This window comes from Cebus imitator, unplaced genomic scaffold (assembly GCF_001604975.1).
Source record: "Cebus imitator isolate Cc_AM_T3 unplaced genomic scaffold, Cebus_imitator-1.0 Scaffold471, whole genome shotgun sequence".
NCBI lineage: Eukaryota > Metazoa > Chordata > Mammalia > Primates > Cebidae > Cebus > Cebus imitator.
In genome coordinates this window covers 403,424-421,696 of record NW_016107786.1, presented here as the reverse complement: position 1 = coordinate 421,696, position 18,273 = coordinate 403,424, and the positions used below count along the sequence as shown (strand labels likewise).

At 35.4% G+C, this 18,273-nt stretch overlaps 1 protein-coding gene across 6 annotated transcripts in view; it reads right to left on the bottom strand.

Moving 5' to 3' along the window:
* The window catches only part of GLRA2 (glycine receptor alpha 2), a 209,636-nt gene that overhangs the window by 127,811 nt on the left and 63,552 nt on the right, over positions 1 to 18,273 (bottom strand). For all 6 annotated transcript variants that reach the window (XM_037732762.1, XM_017512354.2, XM_037732764.1 and 3 more), the window contains 3 exons: positions 13,728 to 13,810; positions 10,844 to 10,981; positions 8,898 to 9,112 (listed from right to left, as the gene is read on the bottom strand). In XM_037732762.1, the coding sequence (XP_037588690.1) occupies positions 8,898 to 9,112; positions 10,844 to 10,981; positions 13,728 to 13,810 (436 nt within the window). The remainder of the gene's footprint in view (positions 1 to 8,897; positions 9,113 to 10,843; positions 10,982 to 13,727; positions 13,811 to 18,273) is intronic.

Here is an 18,273-nt window from a genome sequence, read left to right as displayed (position 1 = left end):
TGTTATGGAGGGGTTTTACAGATATAATTAAGATCCCATATCAGTTGACCTTAAAATACAGAGATTGTTAGGTGAGCTTGATCTCATTAACAAGCCCTTTAAATCTTGGTATAAAGGAAGGCAAAGATTTCAAATATGTGAAGGAATCAATGTACTGTTCCTGACTTGAAAATGGAAGGCACCACATTTAAAGAAATATGCACAGCCTCTAGAAACTAAGGGTAGCCCCTGGCTAACAGCCAGCAGCAAGGAACGGGGGCCTCATCTCTACTGCTACAAGGAGCTGAACTCTGCCAGCAACAAAAATGATCTTGGAAACATATTTTTCTTCAGAACCTCCGGAGAAAAACCCAGCCCAGCTGACACTTTGATTTCAGCCTTATAAGACCGTCAGGAGAGAACCCATTCATGATAAGCCAGACTTTTACTATTTTCAGTAGCAAAGTTTTTACACAGTGACAGAAGATTACTGCATCAGCTGAAAGCTTTCTAATATTCCCTATTATGCTATATCTATGTTTATTTTAATTCATAAATATAATGCCCTTTACATAAATGACTACATTACCATGCATGTATACAAACACATAATCCTCTCTCATGAAATAAGCATATTTTGTATAAGGATATGTACAAAAATGGAAAGCTTGCCCAATTGTTAGTGAGTGCTCAAATTGATATGTTTATCATCAGCATCGTTCTCCTTCCTGGGCCATGAGAGATATTTTATAAAATGAGATCAGCACTTAACAATTGCCTAATTGGGGCTTCTTATGGAAAGCTATGAGGAAACTTTTCCAAAGAATTTGAGAAAGCTACCTGAAAGAGATGGTAAATTTTAAGAGTGATTTCAAAATTAGAAAGAACATCACCAGACTAAATGGAAATATTCTTATATCCTTATCCTATATATTATTATCGACTTGTTCCAAGAAAACTAAAGTTAATATCAGTCATTCAATTTAAAACATGGTGGTGTTAAGAATTTGTGTCCAAATAAAAACTTTATCCATTTCCAAGAAAATTTGGTTCAGGTAATGCTTCCTCATGTCCCTTCTTCCAGGAAGTTCCTGACTAGATCAAGGATCCTTCTTAGCAGCCATAGCTTTAGCTGTATAACAAACTACCCCAAGATTTAGTAGCTTAAAATGACAGCTATTTATTTGTTCACCATACTCTGGTTCAACTATTTGGGCTGGGCTCATCTGGGAAGGATTATCTCTGTTCCACATGGCAGTGGCTGAACACCCTCATGTGTTTGCATGGCCTCACCTGGTGATTGAGATAACTGGGCCATGTGTCTCTTATCACTTAGCAGATTAACCTGGTCTTATTCACGTAGTAGTGTTCACAGCATCCCAAGAGCAGCAGGAGAGACCCAGCTTCAATATGCAAGCATTGTTTAAGCCTCTAGTTTTGTTACGTTTGCCACTGTCCCATTGACCAGGACAAGTCACATGGTCAACTTTACAGTCAATGTAAGAGGAAGCTATTACCCAAGGGTGTAGATACAGGGAGGAAAATTATTATAGCCATTTTGTAAAAAATCTACTGCCATTACTGTACTGAATTATAATCTTCCATTTTATGTTTAAGTCTTCTTAAGGACAAAAGTTCTGTTTCTTCTTGTCTATAATGTGGTCATGTATTATGACACACTGCCTGACACTGTATTGCATATTCCACAATAGTTCACTTTTTCCTCATTGTGTGGTATTTATAAGAACCAAAGCCATTTGGGCCCATAGTTACCCATTTTAGTGAAATCGAAAGAGAAAGAGTTCAAAATAATCCTGAACTTTGAAATGCCATCCCCAAAAGACTTACGAGCCTCACTAGGACTTGAGCAGAAGCATAGCTTGGATAGCCTCTCTCTCTGTCAGCTTCCCTGCAAAGGCTGCCAACAACATACTTAAACTAAAGTGCCAATCGTGCTTCAGCTCCGTCCCCAGAGAATCCTCACACATCATCTCTTTGCTTATTCTTATCACACATTCACTACAACAACGACTCTTCAATTTGTTGTGGCTTGGGAAATGTTAGGAGGGAAAGTTTACAAAGTCTCCTACATATGCAGACATCTGGCTAAAGCAAGCAGGCCTGCAGATCAATTTGCTTGGCTTTCATACTTTTTAATCTTTTATCCAAGAACTTCATAAGATCCTCATTATGTACAAAGCAAAACTGTTTCCAACTTCTTTCAGAAATACTGGAAAAGTCATTGAAATTAGCTGGGGATATGCCTGATTCAAGAGCAATCATCTTTATTTTTTAGAGCTAAAGTAGATATCCAAACAAATCTTTATTTAAAAGCTCCTATAGGTATCAGTCTTACTGTTTTCATAGTTCTCTTACTGCAGTCTCTAGTTAGACGCATTCTGGTAGGGGGAATAAAGCAAGACCAAATGTGGCAAAACTATGTATGGCCTCTTTCGTTTTAAATTCCAAGAGTGTCCTGTGTTTGGCAGCTGCTTGAAATGGTCCAGCTGGTCTTAGTTGACCAGATGGCTGAAAAGTAAGGAGAAATTTCCTTATATAGGAAATAGGGCATCCCAGTTAATAATGGCTAAAGACAATGCCTCTGGATCCTTGCTTCAAAGAGCCAGTTCTGGACCTGTCAGTCATCTGCACAGCTAGGTCATACTAGCTATTCCAGTGTTTGCTTTCACTTCTATAGTCTCAGAGCTGCAGCCACAAAGAGGACTCAAGACACACTTAGGAGTGGCTATAAATCATCTAGCTATAATAAACATTGAGTAAAGGAAAATAATCATTTAATCTTATTTTGCAATATACAAAGCCTGCCTGATGTCTGTCTTCCATCCTCATACTTTCCTGATGATGGGAAAGACAACATGCAGTCTTTAGTCTGCCACTAGAGGCTTTATGCTCCAAAGGGTTAAAAGAAGTTATTGCCAGCACAATAGCTTTTTAGGGGTTGGCAGAGATATATGTTTAAAAACCAATTTTATAGCTTCAACGGGAAAGATACCTATGAAACACATATCATGCCGCTATTTGATTTTCCGGTGTTTAGAGAAGGGATTGAACTTCTGAAAAATAAAAAATCAAGAACAAAAACGCAAAAAGTATGGGTTGGCAGGAAGGTAGGAAATTAACTTCGAATCAATAAACACACGTTTCTTACTTGAAATGTGTTTAAAATGTGTGAAGCATATTTCAAACGTGCCCAGATTTTCTTCTAGAAAGCCTTATTTTATAAGTGTAGCCCAAATATTATGAGTAGACGATCCCCAATGCCTGGAATGACCTTTACCTCCTCCTACTTCACCTACTTAATATGCTTAGTAGATTCAGCTCAGCCTCCCTCCTTCAGGCCATTTTCCTAAGTCTGCTCCTGCTCTCTCTACTTCCCTTGCTCCCTTCCACTCTCTTCTCTCCTGTCTTCACCCACCCATTCCTCCCCACTCCACTTATTAGGTTAGGCATCCTACTTCACATATCTTTATATTCTACATTGTTGAATAATCACCATTCCAAATGCCTATCTCTGGTCTAGCAGATTACAAGTTCCTGAAGGTAGGGGTTGTGTTTTATTTATCTTTCACCCCTAGAAGAATGCATGGCACAGATAAAACATTCAATAAGTGTAAGTTGAATAAATGAATGGATGAATCAGCAATTAAATTACACTAGGAATACCCCGTGATTACAAGTATTTTCAATACTGTTCTTTTATTCACTGATTTACTCTTCTCTGAGCACGTACTATGAACCAGGAGTTGTGCTGAGGAGTGGGTACATGAACATTTACAAGATCAGTGAAGTTCTTGCCCTCATAGAGATAAAAGTCTAAAATTAAGAATGTATATTTATATGTGTAACAGTATGGAAACAGGATATTCTTATTGCCTCACTATTTTTACTAAAGCCTTACGCTAAAGGAGACACTGCACATAGATATGCCAGATACAGTACTTTCTAGAAGACAGAAAATTCTGTCTAGAAACTATTATGCCCAACACCCTGTAATATTACAGAAAACTAGACATTTGAAAACATTAATTGAAGTAATGGAATTTGTGGATTTTGACAGTGCTGTGGCATTCTCCCTATTCTTCTAAAGATGGATAGAAGGTGGTTTATACCCACCCCTGTAAGAGAAGAGGCTGTTATGTCTTCCACATGCCATATATTTGGTAAGCTGCTGAATTTCCAACAAGTTGCTCCTGGATCAGAGTTCTTAGGAGAATCTCTCATTTGTCCTTAGTCATTTGGGTTTTATATGAAAATGTGAACATCAATATCTGTTTCTTACCTGAATGAATTTTGAAGGCAGTAGGTTAGCTGGAATACCCATGATAGTAGGGTGAAAGCAGAAAGATTAGCAGTTGGTTAAGTAGCATTTCTATCATTTAGCAAGGCAAGAATGCACAAGTCCTTAGTGAGCCTAAAAAATGGTATGGAAGATAGCCAAATGTGAATCATCTGGAAAACATGTCAATCAGGAGGGCTATCTTCTTGAGGAAGGGGACCTGAGGAGTAATATGTTGTATGGGATATGCTCATAGGAGGTTAGCTAAGAAGATAAGACATCACCCAGAGAGTACATTATTCATCTGGAAATGGTGTAGTATGTGGGATGCCAAAGAACTCAAGTTCACCTCAAAAGAAATCCAGCATTTGGGGGCTTGCCATTAGAGAAGGCACTAATAGTGTATCAAAGCATTGGTCACATGCAACTTTCCTCCATCTTTCCCATTACCCTCAGCCCTCAACAGTGCTGAAGTCAGCAACATTTGAGTTGAAGGCAAAAGTCAGAAATGCAGGGGAAGAATTGTGAAGGAATAGACAATGTGCTCTACATTGCTGTACATTTTCAAGGCAAAAGTCAGGCCTGAGCATGGGGCAAGGGAAGAAAAGAGCATCGAATTGTATGTGAGACTGAAGTTTTATTTCAGATGAGATAATTTTTTAAAAGTCTGATGATAGATTATCCTAAGGTATTTGTCACTGATACTTTAGCTCTCTGTTAAATTGAAAAATACACATTTGTACATTCCAGGTCTAATAGCATAGCATATAGTAACTGAGAATCTATAGAATCCTCCAGGGGCAGGGAAGACAGAGCCAAGTGAGGGTGTTTAATGGCAGCGAGTGGGGAAGAATTGAGTCATACCTTATTCAGACCCTCTGGAGCTTAACCCATTCAATGAACTATCTGTAAAAAGCATACACGTGTGTATTTGTACATACATACGTAGTTGCCCCTCGGTATCCACAGGCGATTGGTTCCAGGACCTTTGCAAATGTGAAAATCTGTGGATGCTCAAGTCCCTTACATAAAATGGAGTAATATTTGCATATAACCTATACACAACCTCCCATGTACTTTAAATCATCTCTACATTACTTATACCCAATACAATGCAAATGTTTTATATTGTTATGCTGTATTGGTTATTTTAGTTGTATTTTTTTATTGTTTTGTGTCTGTTTTTTAAAAATATTTTTGATCCATAGTTTGTTGAATCTACAGATGCAGAACCTGCATATATGGAGGGCCAACTGTATCATGTACACACACACATATGACAAACTTTGGTTAATCTCACTGAAAGTACAACCGTAAGTGAATAATGAGCCATCCAAAGAATAGGACATCTTCTATTCATAAGGCCCTTTATGCATTTTCTAATATAACCTCTCATTCCATGGAACAGTCTTTTCTACTACATTATGGACAGGGAATAGTAACAATAAAATTAACCAGAATGAGTTGAGTACCAACTATGTAGAAAAACTGAGCTAAACAATTTATATAGGTAGTGGTTCATCTCATTCTCATTTAATGTTTTAAGGGGTAGATAATAATGTTCTCATTTTCAAAACAATGAAACAAGCTTAGAGAGGTTGAGCAAAGTAAAGGCTCTAAGATTTAGATCAAGGCCTGCCTATATTTTGAAATATGTCTTTGTTCATATATTTTTAACTTCCCGAAGTCTGCTTGAGAACTTCTGGAAAAAAGGGACATACTCTAGAGAAATTCCAGTCCTTTATACTACATGTCATATTATTATGAGATTCTTCTGTATATTAAATCTCAAATACTTTCTGTGTAACTTTTACCCACAGATTCTGCTTCAAGTCTAATCTACTAGGTTGATGCAAAAGTAATTGCGATTTTTGCCATTACTGTTAATGAGAAAAATGACAATTACTTTTGCACTAACCTAATATCTTCAACATGACCTCTCATGGGAGAACATGGATGCTCATTAATTTATCCATTCAATGAGAATTTTTTGATCATCTGTTCTAAGCCACATACTGTTCTAGGTGTTGAAGTTAACAGAATGAACAAGACAAAGTTCTTGCCTGCATGGAACATATATCCCATCAAACATATTCTTGTAGATCTTCCCTCATTCACTCTAAACATCCCCAGTCCCATCCTTTTTTGCATTGAAGATTTTTTAAAATTAAAAATTATATATATATATGTGTGTGTATGTATGTGTGTGTGTGTGTATATATGTGTGTGTGTATATATATATATATATATATATATATGTCATCCAGAACACAGTGGGATAGAGATACCCTTATGCAAATGTATTTGTAATTATCATACTTACAAAACCAAAAAACAAAACTCTAAATATCTAAGGTGGTGTAAGTTTGATCTCAGTTTTCTGTGTGTGCATGTGAGTGGGCTTGCCCACAAATGCACATAGAAAAAAGACTGAAAGGAAATACACCAAAGTCTTAATCACGGTTATTTAGTGGTTGGTTAACATTAATGATATTTTCTGTGTTTTCTATCTTTTCTATAACAAACATCTTAAAGTGTAATGTGCATGTATACTCTGTACAGAGCATTGAAGGAGGCCCTGCAGTAACTGTATAATCACCACAGTGGAGCATCTGTTCGGGGACTGCAACATTTATAAATTAAAAAGAGTATTTACATGCATGTACATGTGTAAGTAATTGTATGACCAATTCTTTATTTTCCATGACTCACTTTTTATCCCATGTTTGTTTCACACCATCATCCACATAAGTTACATTTTTCTCATGGTCAGTTGAAAGCCAACCATGTTTAATAACAGCATAAGAAAAGTACATGGAGAAAGATGAATCTAATGGTGGCAAAAGGATAATCACCATGAGTTCAGAGCCAAGTATAAAATGATTTTTGATTATACTCTTTTTTGGTTTATCTGAGTTCCTGATTGCCTCCACATACAAAGATCACTGATCAGTGAACATTTATTTAGTAATAGTTTTGCCCATTGATGTGGAATCATAACAGCTATATAGAATGAATTAAAAACTCAAACTCCCATTTTGAAGATAAATGACTACTGTTTTCATAGAAATGAACAGCTGGAGGCTAAATGTGTTATATTTTGACATTATATGCTCATAATTTTTCACCAGTACTTTAGCTGTCTATTAAATTGTGAAATATATGTTTGTGCATCCTGAGGTTTAATGGTATGGCTAATAACTAATAAGAAATAGGCAAATGAACCTGTTTGGGAGGGACACGGAGTGGATTAGAAGTGCTATTAAATAAAATTGATTTTTGATTATATAAGTAAAAAAAAGCTGTTATTATCTCTGACAACTATATTCCAATAGAAAAACAGTACAGGTACATTATACCATTTACTATTCTAGAAGATAAAGTATTAGAGATATCTCCATTCTTTTCTCTATGAGCATGTAAAACCTAATATTTACCTTTGGAGGCATGGGAGTTAAGAAGTTATGTAACTATTTCTCCAATATTCAGCCCACCTCTATTATAACCACAGACCTCTTCCATATGTCATCTTATCTTCTGGACATGGGAGATAATGTGGAACATGATCTAACATTTCTCATTATGTCAAATTCAGCACAACCAAATATAAACTCAAGCCAGCAAAAATATGGGATTACATTTCAATTATTTTCCAGAAATGGATTTTGGAGACACTGCTCAGCCAGTGTGAGACAATGTACACTGAATCATAAATTGAACTCATACTTCTGGAAACTTGAAGCCAATGGCTCAGTGTACTCAGTAGAATGGGGAAGCACACAAAGTCACACTTGCGGAGTGCTGGAGCATTTCACAAGTGGGACATTTATCATTACTTGCTTAAGCAATATTTACAAATGCAGATGGCCTGCTTTATATAAAAATAGATTACACAGCTACTTATGGATTATCATTTAAGGTGCTACAAAAGTCTATATATCCCTGATATTGATCGTACACTCCTCTGCCACCATACCACAGTTCCAGGAATTTTCACCATTTTGGATGACTCTACTGTTCCTTCTCTAAGTAACTGTGTCACTCAAAAATAGTAGCATATCAGCCACTAAAGGAAATTAAAGCATAGCAATATTTCATATATCAGATTGCTGAACCCTAATATTGTACATTTATCTCTTACATATATTCATTGATTCTGCTCTTCTGTGTAAATTTCTAGGAGCCTAATTCAAATTTTTATTACTATAAATGACTTCATTGAACATATTAATTGCAATAGCTTCACCAATAAATACTTGAAAACATGGCACAAATTGCATTAGTCTTATTCCAATTCTTGCAAGCTTCATGGCTCATAAACAACCGAGGTCAAAAGCACTCAAGGTCTTCCTAGAATCTTTAAGCTATGTTTCTGCCTGTACTCATTTCTCTTCCCTCTCAATACTACTTTCCCTTTCCTCTAAATGATATCATTTTGAGGGTTCCCCATGTTTCCAGAGCCCTGATTCTCTCAAACTCAGCTTTTTGTCCTCTTACTGCATTCATATCTATGACAATGCCTTAGGGTGGCCAGTGTTTCTGTCTTCACAGAACTGTCCAGCCCACAAGACCTTTGGAACATTTGGACCCAAACCATCTGTTGTCAAGCAAGATTTCTTACCTTTGGCAGAGATGCCCTGGAGCCTGAACTCTGGGTGGTCATCGTTAAGACTGTGGTGATGCCCAGTGCAACCCTGGCGGGGGCTGCATCCATGTTTATCCAAAAGGAAACCCAGGACAAAATTACTATAAGCAGGCTTGGGATGTACATCTGGATCAAATAATATCCCATTTGGCGTTCCAGGTGAAACTTGACCTCAATGCAGGTAAACTTTCCTAGATGGAGGAAATGATAATTTAAAGTCCAGTTTGAATTTATATTTCCATTATCCCACGTTGTTAAAAAAAAAAAAAAAAGACTACTACAGAGGGATTTGGAATATTGCACAAAATGATCACCCTATATAACCAATTCAACTCTTTTCCAACTGAACCAGTAATAGAAATAATTACTGTGAAATAATAGTGATAATAATAGTGTGAGAATGTGTGATCTAAAGAGTCACTGGACCAAAACCATAAGACATATTCAATTTTTAAAATCTGTGCTTGCTGCAGCTTGATTGTTTCAGACAGAACTTCAAAGCGTGCAAGACTGACAGAAAATGACCAGTGGAAATAAAATATTCAAATTTTGTGGGGTTATATGTAATATATGGCATATAATATGTTAATAGCATATACATATAGCATATACTATATAGCATATAATACATAATACATGGCATATACTATGTAATAGTTGAAGCCACTCCCTCCAAAGTAGTACAGTTTACATAAAACTACAAAGTACTTAAAGAACTGTGTATCTATCATTGTGTTATTAACTGCAAGAGAAAAATGTACATTTGTATAAGCCTGTGTATAATCTACTCATTGTAAAAATTTCCAAGCCTTCTGGGTAATTGCTTCAGGACATTTAGCATATGCCTAGGAACTATGTACAGTGTTTCTTTACCTGTAAAAAGGAGTTCATATAAAGATATTAAAACTTTTACCATTTAAGAGATATATATTGCTATATCTTCCCACATTTTTCTTCTTAATTGAGTTGGAGTTAGAACTCCAGAAGGTAATTTTGCTTAGTCCATACAGATTACAAGATTTATAAGACATAGGGTTGAATTTTTCTTGGTCAGAAAAAAAAAACCAACCTTGGAATCAGGTTTTGGTTACTTCATAAGGCGTCACTGTTGACTGCTGGAACAAGTGTGCATAAACTATTTTCCTCAGCAAGGGACCTAGACCAGTCACTGGAGAAACCATCATGTCTTCATTGTCTATTCATGATCAGCTAGCATGGTATTGAATACCATGTTTTTTCTTGGGAAAAACCATCAACTTTTCTGGGCAGGTATAATCTTCCAGATAACCACAGATGCCTGTTTGTTGCTACCACCTCAAGTTCTCCCTTCACCACCTGCCCCACAACCCCATGTGTCTGTCAGCACTACTGATAACACATGACTTTAGAGCCAGCTGAATTCCTGCCAGTTGACTTTCATCCAAACTTCTATTTCTATCCAGGACTGAATAGCACAACAGCTCTATTTCTGGGTTTACAAAGGCATATGTTATTGTCCCTCTTTTCCACTACACACTAAGGCAGTTAGGCAGGAGGTGCAAATTGACCTAAGGATCCAATGGCAAGAGTGGATGCCAGAAAGGAGCCAGAATTCATGTTTTCTGTACCCCTAATGAGGTTTTCTACACCCTTCCTCAGACTCATTTAACAACAGATGGTCAGCTAGAGAACAGAAAAAGATCCTAAATCCTCTCTCCTTCTCTCTATATTATGGAGGAATAACCTCTTGTGTTTGCTGACCTATTCCAGAGAGTATAGAAATCTTATCTGTTGAGAGAGTTTTGAGATAAAAAAGGTCCATGCCACATACGTCTATTTGCCTGGTAAATATGCAGCAATTAGAGTAAAAGATACATACTCCAAGCTGCAAATTGAGTTTACTTGTGTTTAACAGCTGAAACAACAACAAACAAACAATTTACCGGTGTTGTAGTGCTTTGTGCAGTAGCCAAGTTCCTTCTCTTCTTTCAAAATAAACTGGGGCAGGGTCAGTCCTTCTGCAACTTGCACTGGGCCATCGCTTAACCACTCAAATATTAGGTCATTCATCGTGTACCCAACTGAAGTAAAGAAATCATAGTGAAAATTGAAGGTGGCTTTCTAAGAAAGCTTGAAAGTCTATCCATGTAAAGAAACATTAGGAAACAATCTAAAGCAGACATGTGTTCAGTCAATTCAAGAGCATTCTTCATAAAAGAGCTGCAATCATCACTACAACTCTATGTCATTGGAACCAAAGAAATTTAAGACAGAAAGCTATTTATAGATGGGTTTTTTTTTTCTGTGTAATGAGAGAATGAAATCTAAAAGTCTATTTGTTTCTGCCTTTTTATTCACTAACTGTTTCTGAAAAACAAACAAGTAAACGAACATAAAAAATCCTTTGAAGATTTTTATTTGCAAGAGCTGAGTCTTTTGCAATCCAATAAGACAATCCAACTCACAGTGCCAGTCTTAGTACTTCAAATGAAAACCATTCTTTTTTTTTTTAAATGAGAATGAGTTCATCACAGGCCTGTCTAAAACATTCCCATTGCAGGCTTGGTCCTTTTCCTAGGGTCTATTAGCTTTGCATTTCAGAAAGCTTATGTTAATGTCCTTCTACTTTAGCAAATGTGGAAGAATATAGGCAGGTAACCTAAGAGAAAATTGTAGAATATGCAAATTAAGAATATTCATTTGTTCTAGTGTCTTGCTAAATGGGCCCACTCATCACAATTATTAATATGAAGTAAAACAGATTCCCTCTTAGGAAAGATCATATTGTTATATGACTCGAACCATCCAAAATAAGATTGTTATCAGTTTGGTAATCCAAAATTAGCTCTTAGTCTCCAAGCTCCTGCTAGCTAGGTCATAATCTGTCAATTGTTTCTGGATTTTTCTCTACTCTAGAAATGAAGCCTACTTTTCTTTCATGAACATTTCTCTACCTTCTCCCTTTGTGTGTAATATTTGAATTTTTCAAATAAGAATGATGAGGACAGAGGATATTAGGTGAGGTCTTGGCTGGCCAAAAGCCTCAGCATGTTTTTTTCTTAAGTTTACAGATTCTTATTCTTATTTACTACAAGATAATGACTCACCAAAGCTACCCAGAAATCAATGGCAAGTTTAATTGTAATCTACTTTCCTCTTTCTTTGAACTACCTTTTAAACATAAAGCCAAAAAAAAAAAAATAGTAAGAACATGGAAAGCAAGGAGATACAAAGAGGCCCTATAAAAGCATTGATGGTCCACAAAGAGAATGGCAAACCCTATCTCTTCCACTGCAACTCTGTATGAGTACACCTTGGAAACCTCCAATAAATAATCTAAGCTCACAAAATACCCCATGTTATTATTGTCTGATGAGCTTCTCATTGGCCACCATAATAAAAGTACTTGTCAGGCATCTGAAGCCCTAGCATGGGGAAGACAGCAGAGGTAAAAACGTGGGGATGAAGAAAGTAATATTGGGGTAAAGGGAAAAATAATAATTTCCACCATTCACATACAAAGTTAGTGGTAATAACATCATGTTTCTTTGATTTCATTATTTCTAGGTCATGCCAGAACTCAGCATATTTGCTAATTCAAATTTTCTAAGCCTTGGATGAGCATCCGTTGACGGCTATGGTTACTGTTTTACAGAGAAAATAAAAGTGTTGAGTTGAGGCAGGGGAGATTGTGGAGCAGTAGAGAAGACACAAAGAAGCAGTCATTATGTAAGGAAACATTTTTCTCAACTTTCTTCTCAAGGGAAGTAGCGAATAGGGAAAAAATGAATACATAAAGCCTATTTTAAATCAGACATTTTCATTTTATCTATGACAACTTCTTAAAATAAAGAGGTTTCATCATTTGTTTATTTCTGTGGGATATTTCACGGGAAATTTATAGTGATTTTAAATGTTCACAAGGAAACCAACCCCATCACTACCTCTTTCTAAGTAATAGATAAGTCTTTTTACACATATTATTTTTCTAAACCCAGAAGTTAAAAGTATTTGCTTGCCCCTGTCTCATTAAATCTCCTAACATCCCTGTAGGTCAGTGGCACTTATTATTCTCTCTACTTTACAGAGAAACTGAAAGACCAAGCCAGAAATAATTTCATGTCCGTTAACTGAAAATCGTGTTACCTTGGAGACATCAGCAACGTGTGGTGGCACGTGTCAAAGATTTTAGTGACATCAGGGTTAGGTCATAAAAAGGACAAAGTAGATGGCATTTTTCTACTTGCTTCACCATGCTTTTGTGTATCCACTGCTTATCTAAGAGAAATGCCTCTTATTCTGTCTAATTCCACCTTATCTCATTCCCCTCATTCTTGCATTCTCCTCTGGCTGTGGACCTTATGTCTTGATCTCAAAGCAATTATCCCTTCCTGCCTGAATTCCTTTTGGGGTGATGGTCTATATGGGCGTAAGATGGAAAGAAATTCAATTTTCTGGTTAAAGAGTGATTGACTATAAAGGTTTAATAACTAAAAATTTTAATTTTCCCAGGAGACATTTTCATTTCAATGAAAAGCTTACTAAATCAGGTGTTTTTTTTTTTTTTTTTTTTTTAAGAAAAGGCAAGTTATTTGGCATTTTACTTTGAAATGTTGTTTATGCTGTACTGATAATGAGATTTTGTATCACACACACACACACACACATATGCACACAGACACTTTGATTTGTCTTTCCATAGGACACTGGGGGTTGGTCAGTAGATAGGGAATGAGTCATAAAGGCCCATTCTCTTTAATGACTTACTAAAAGAACCAGATCATTAGTTAAAACAAGCAGGGAATCATTTCAACAGTGGTGACTTACAACTCTCCAGCTGCATTGTACAGGTCTGAACATCCATCGGAAAGTTCTTCAAGTCCATAGGACAGGATAAGGTCAAGGTGAGTCTTAGCAAACAAACAAACAAAACAATAAAAATCAGTTTTAAATCTATGAAGTCCAATTGTTGAGAAACAAACAAAATACATGTGGCATGAAGCAAAGTGACACTGATTCAAATAATGAAATCTAAGCTCCAACTCAGGGCAGTGCTTTTTGTTTTTAAAATGAAGAGCAGTCATTGATAAATTTTTTTTGAATATTGTAGTATTTCACCACAACCTCTTACTCTCTATTTTTCATCTTCCACCCTCTGACTCTCCCTCCTTCCCTAACAATGGTGCTGTTCTCAACTTTGTACTAGAATAAACAAGACCACTGAGATATAATGTAACAAGAACAATAGGCTCTTACTCACACCGATGTCCAAAAAATATAAAGTTTATACTGTTTTAGAATTACAGTTTGAACTTTGCTAAAAGGACAAAAATGATGTAATAAGTAAAACTGATTGTGATAAGTGCTGGTCCTTCTTACATCAAATGGGCAAATGCTTAACTCCACAGTCATCTCATTTACTACATGGATGGGTTAACAATATATTGTAGCGTTCATTCTAGAATTTTTATAATTCTGGAGCAAATAGTTCTTGAGCTAGAAAAACCCATTTCAAGATGATGGTTTAGTTAAATCCCACATATTTATCTTTGTTTTTATTGCATTTGTTTTTGGGTTCTTGGTCATGAAATCCTTGCCTAAGCCAATGTCTATAAGGGTTTTTTTGATGTTATCTTCTAGAATTTTTATAGTTTTAGGTCTTAGATTTAAGTCATTAATCCATCTTGAGTTGATTTTTGTATAAGGTGAGAGATGTGGATCCAGTTTCATTCTCCTACATGTGGCTAGCCAATTACCCCAACATCATTTATTGAATAGGACATCCTTTCCCCACTTTGTGTTTTCATTTATTTTGCATGACAAAAGGAACAGTCAGCAAAGTAAACAGACAACCCACAGAGTGGGAGAAAGTCTCCACAATCTATACATCTGACAAAGGGCTACTATTCAGACCCTACAATAAACTCAAACAAATTAGCAAGAAAAAAACAAACAATCCCATCAAAAAGTGGGCTAAGGACATGAATAGACAATTCTTAAAAGAAGATATACAAATGGCCAAAAAAAGATATGAAAAAATGCTCAATATCACTAAGGATCAGGATAATGCAAATTAAAACCACAATGTGATACTACCTTACTCCTGCAAGAATGGCCATAATAAAAAGATCAAAAAGTAATAGATGTAGGCATGGATGTGGTGAAAAGGGAACCCCTCTAAAGGGAATGTAAACTAGCACAACCAATATGGAAGACACAGTGGAGATTCCTTAAAAGAAGTAAAATTAGAACTATTATTTGTTCCAGCATCCCACTGCTGGGTATTCACACAGAGAAAAAGAAGTTATTACACAAAAAAGATACTCGCACACACGTTTATAGCAGTACAAATCTGCAATTGCAAAAATGTGGAACCAACCCAAATACCCATCAAGCAACAAATAAGTGGCATCAGGGTTAGGTCATAAAAAGGACAAAGTAGATAAAGAAACCATGGTACATATATGTGATTTAATACTATGCAGTCATAAAAAGGAAAGAATTGGTGGCATTTGCAGCAACCTGGATGGGACGGGAGACCATTATTCTAAGTGAGGTAAGTCAGGAATGGAAAACCAAATATCATATGTTGTCACTCATAAGTGGGAGCTAAGCTATGAGGATGCAAAGGCCTAAGAATGATACAGTGGGCCTTGGGGACTCAGGGGGAAAGGGTGGGAAGGAGGTGAGTAATAAAAGATTATAAATTAGGTTTAGTGTATACTGCTCGGGTAGTGGGTGCATCAAAATCTCACAAATCACCACTAAATAACTTACTCATGTAACCAAATGCCACTTGTTCCCCAAAAACCTATGGAAATAAAAAAATTTAAAAGAAAAGAAAAAACAAACTACTCATTACCTAACTAAAAAAGATAAATAAATGATGGTTTATACATAGTCCATAGCTCTCTGCACCCAGTAATGGCTACTCTAGTCAACTTTCCTCTTTTTTTGTTGAACTCCAGTCAACTCTGGCTGATCCTTATATCATGATATTCATTGAGCTACCATCTATTTTCCACCATTTCCCTTTTTAATCCTTAAGGGAATGATACAGAACCTCTTGCTCTTCCATTTTTCTGTATCTCCAAGACTCAAGGAAGGAAATTCGGATTTCCTTGGAAATCTTGGTTCCTTCCTAGAACTGCCCCAAACTATCTCTTCTCCCAAACAAGACCTTAAACTTGCTAAATATTGGTTTGTCATCAATCAAATGATGAGGTATGTAAGCTGATGCTTACTCTCATTTGATCCTAATACAACAATCCCTATTTTTCTAAAGCTGACTGCTTCAAATTCTGTTCATCTTATCTCCAACAACTTTTATATCCAAAGACCCCTCAAATTTCTCACACAGTTACCTAAACTCTCCTTTGCTGTCATGCTTATTCTTGCTCTGCTTTCCTGGTTCCTTTATCTTTCCTTTCTCTGCTTTATTTTACAATATATTTAAGTAAAAGCAAACAAAACAAAATTTAGCACATGTATTTTAAAGAAAAGACAGGTTTGGGATTTGAAGTCAGATTTGACAAAGAATCCATGCTGACAATCATCAAAATTATTTATAATGATAGGAAAAAGAAAGATAGAAAACAGTACAATGTAAAAACATGTTTCAGTCTTGGAAAGAAACACACCATTATATTAAGATTAGATATTTTTGGTTAGTGGGATGATTCATATTTTGTTTTTATTTTTTATCTTTCATTATCTGAATTGACAAGTATAAATTATTTGAAAATGTCCATAATAACTATTCATAACAGCTTTCTCATCGTCATATAATTAGCTGTGCCTTTCTTCAAGCAGTAACTGAAAGGTAAAATTATAAAATTCCATTTTATTCAGTAACTTTTTGCTATTACAATCATATCATGATTATTTAAAATGTGCCATAAACATACCGCATTTCACATTCATTGCTAAATAAATTAGCTAGCTTCTATGGACTATTCTGAGAACCCCAACATGCCTCTAAAGGAAAAATTGTGGCTTATAATTCTAAACAACTGACTTAAAAATAACATTTTAGTCAGGAAAATATTTTTGTCTGTTGTGGAGTTCATCTATAGATATAGCTATAAATATACAGGTATTTAGTTTTTGTTTCCCAGCATAAAGACTTTATTCTTTTGGAAACAAAATTTTGTATGCAATAATGCCATGAATGCTTTGAAATAAGGACAGAATTAAAGAATCAAAATGATTATTTCTGGTTAAAAAAAAAAATGATACCTTTTTAAGGGCAAAAAAAACCTCAAAAGGGTCTATGAGCTTAAAATTATTATTACCATAATGAGAATTTTTCTATTTTTTAAAGAAAAAAATAAATATTTCATCATACAAAAATATGTTCATTCACAATTTGGCTATTATGAATAATGCTACAAAAGGATACAAAGCCTCAATTAGTCAGAAGGAATTAATTTCTCTTTCTTAGAGATATATGGCATAGCATGGTGAATGTAGTAAATAATAATGCATTGTACATTTCAAAAGTGCTAAGAGAGTAAATTTCAAGTGTTCTTACCATCAAAAAATAATAAGTATTTTAGGGAGTGGATATGCTAATTTGCTTGATTTAATAACTCCATATTGTATTCATAAATCATAGCATCACTTTTTACCCCATAATCATATATAACTATAATTTGTTAATTTACAATTCAAAAAATTAAAATTTAAATTAAAAAATGTTCATTATATGAAAATAATTAGATGGCATATGGATAATTTGTTTCAGTGAATCAAAACCAGAAAATCTGGAAATTTCGTTATGATTTTTAAAAGTTTACTTTTAAGAAATTAAAAATAATAAAAATGAAAATGAACACAGCTAAAAATGAACATTTTCTTTTAAGAACATCACAGAATTCAACTATATATCGGTTTGTTATTGGAAGCAACCCAACTTCAATATTCCTAATCATGGGCTTGCTGAATTTGATTGTTTTGCAAAATGACCTTTTCATATTTCTTGAGGAAACAGAGGTCTCACACACAATTATTACTGCCTTTGTGGCAGATCTAACTATCCTAGAGGAACTCAGCATTTTGGGAGTCAAAACTATTAACATCATGGGAGACCCCACTAAGAGAAATTCCTAACAAGCATGATACTATCCCTGAATCTCATCTCAGCTGAGAACCCAGTGGATAATTTTTTTCTTCTTTGTTTTTCTATTATGTAGAAAATAATAATTCCTTTCTGGATAGGTTTTATATTGGAACCCAATGGGTGCCAATGATAAGGAGGAGAGTTAACAGTTTCTCAGTTTGTTAAATCATGTCATCAGCTGAGGAAATAGAAAGGTATTGTAAAGATCTAATCAGTCCCTGCCTGAGCCTCAAAGCTCATAAATTATGACAT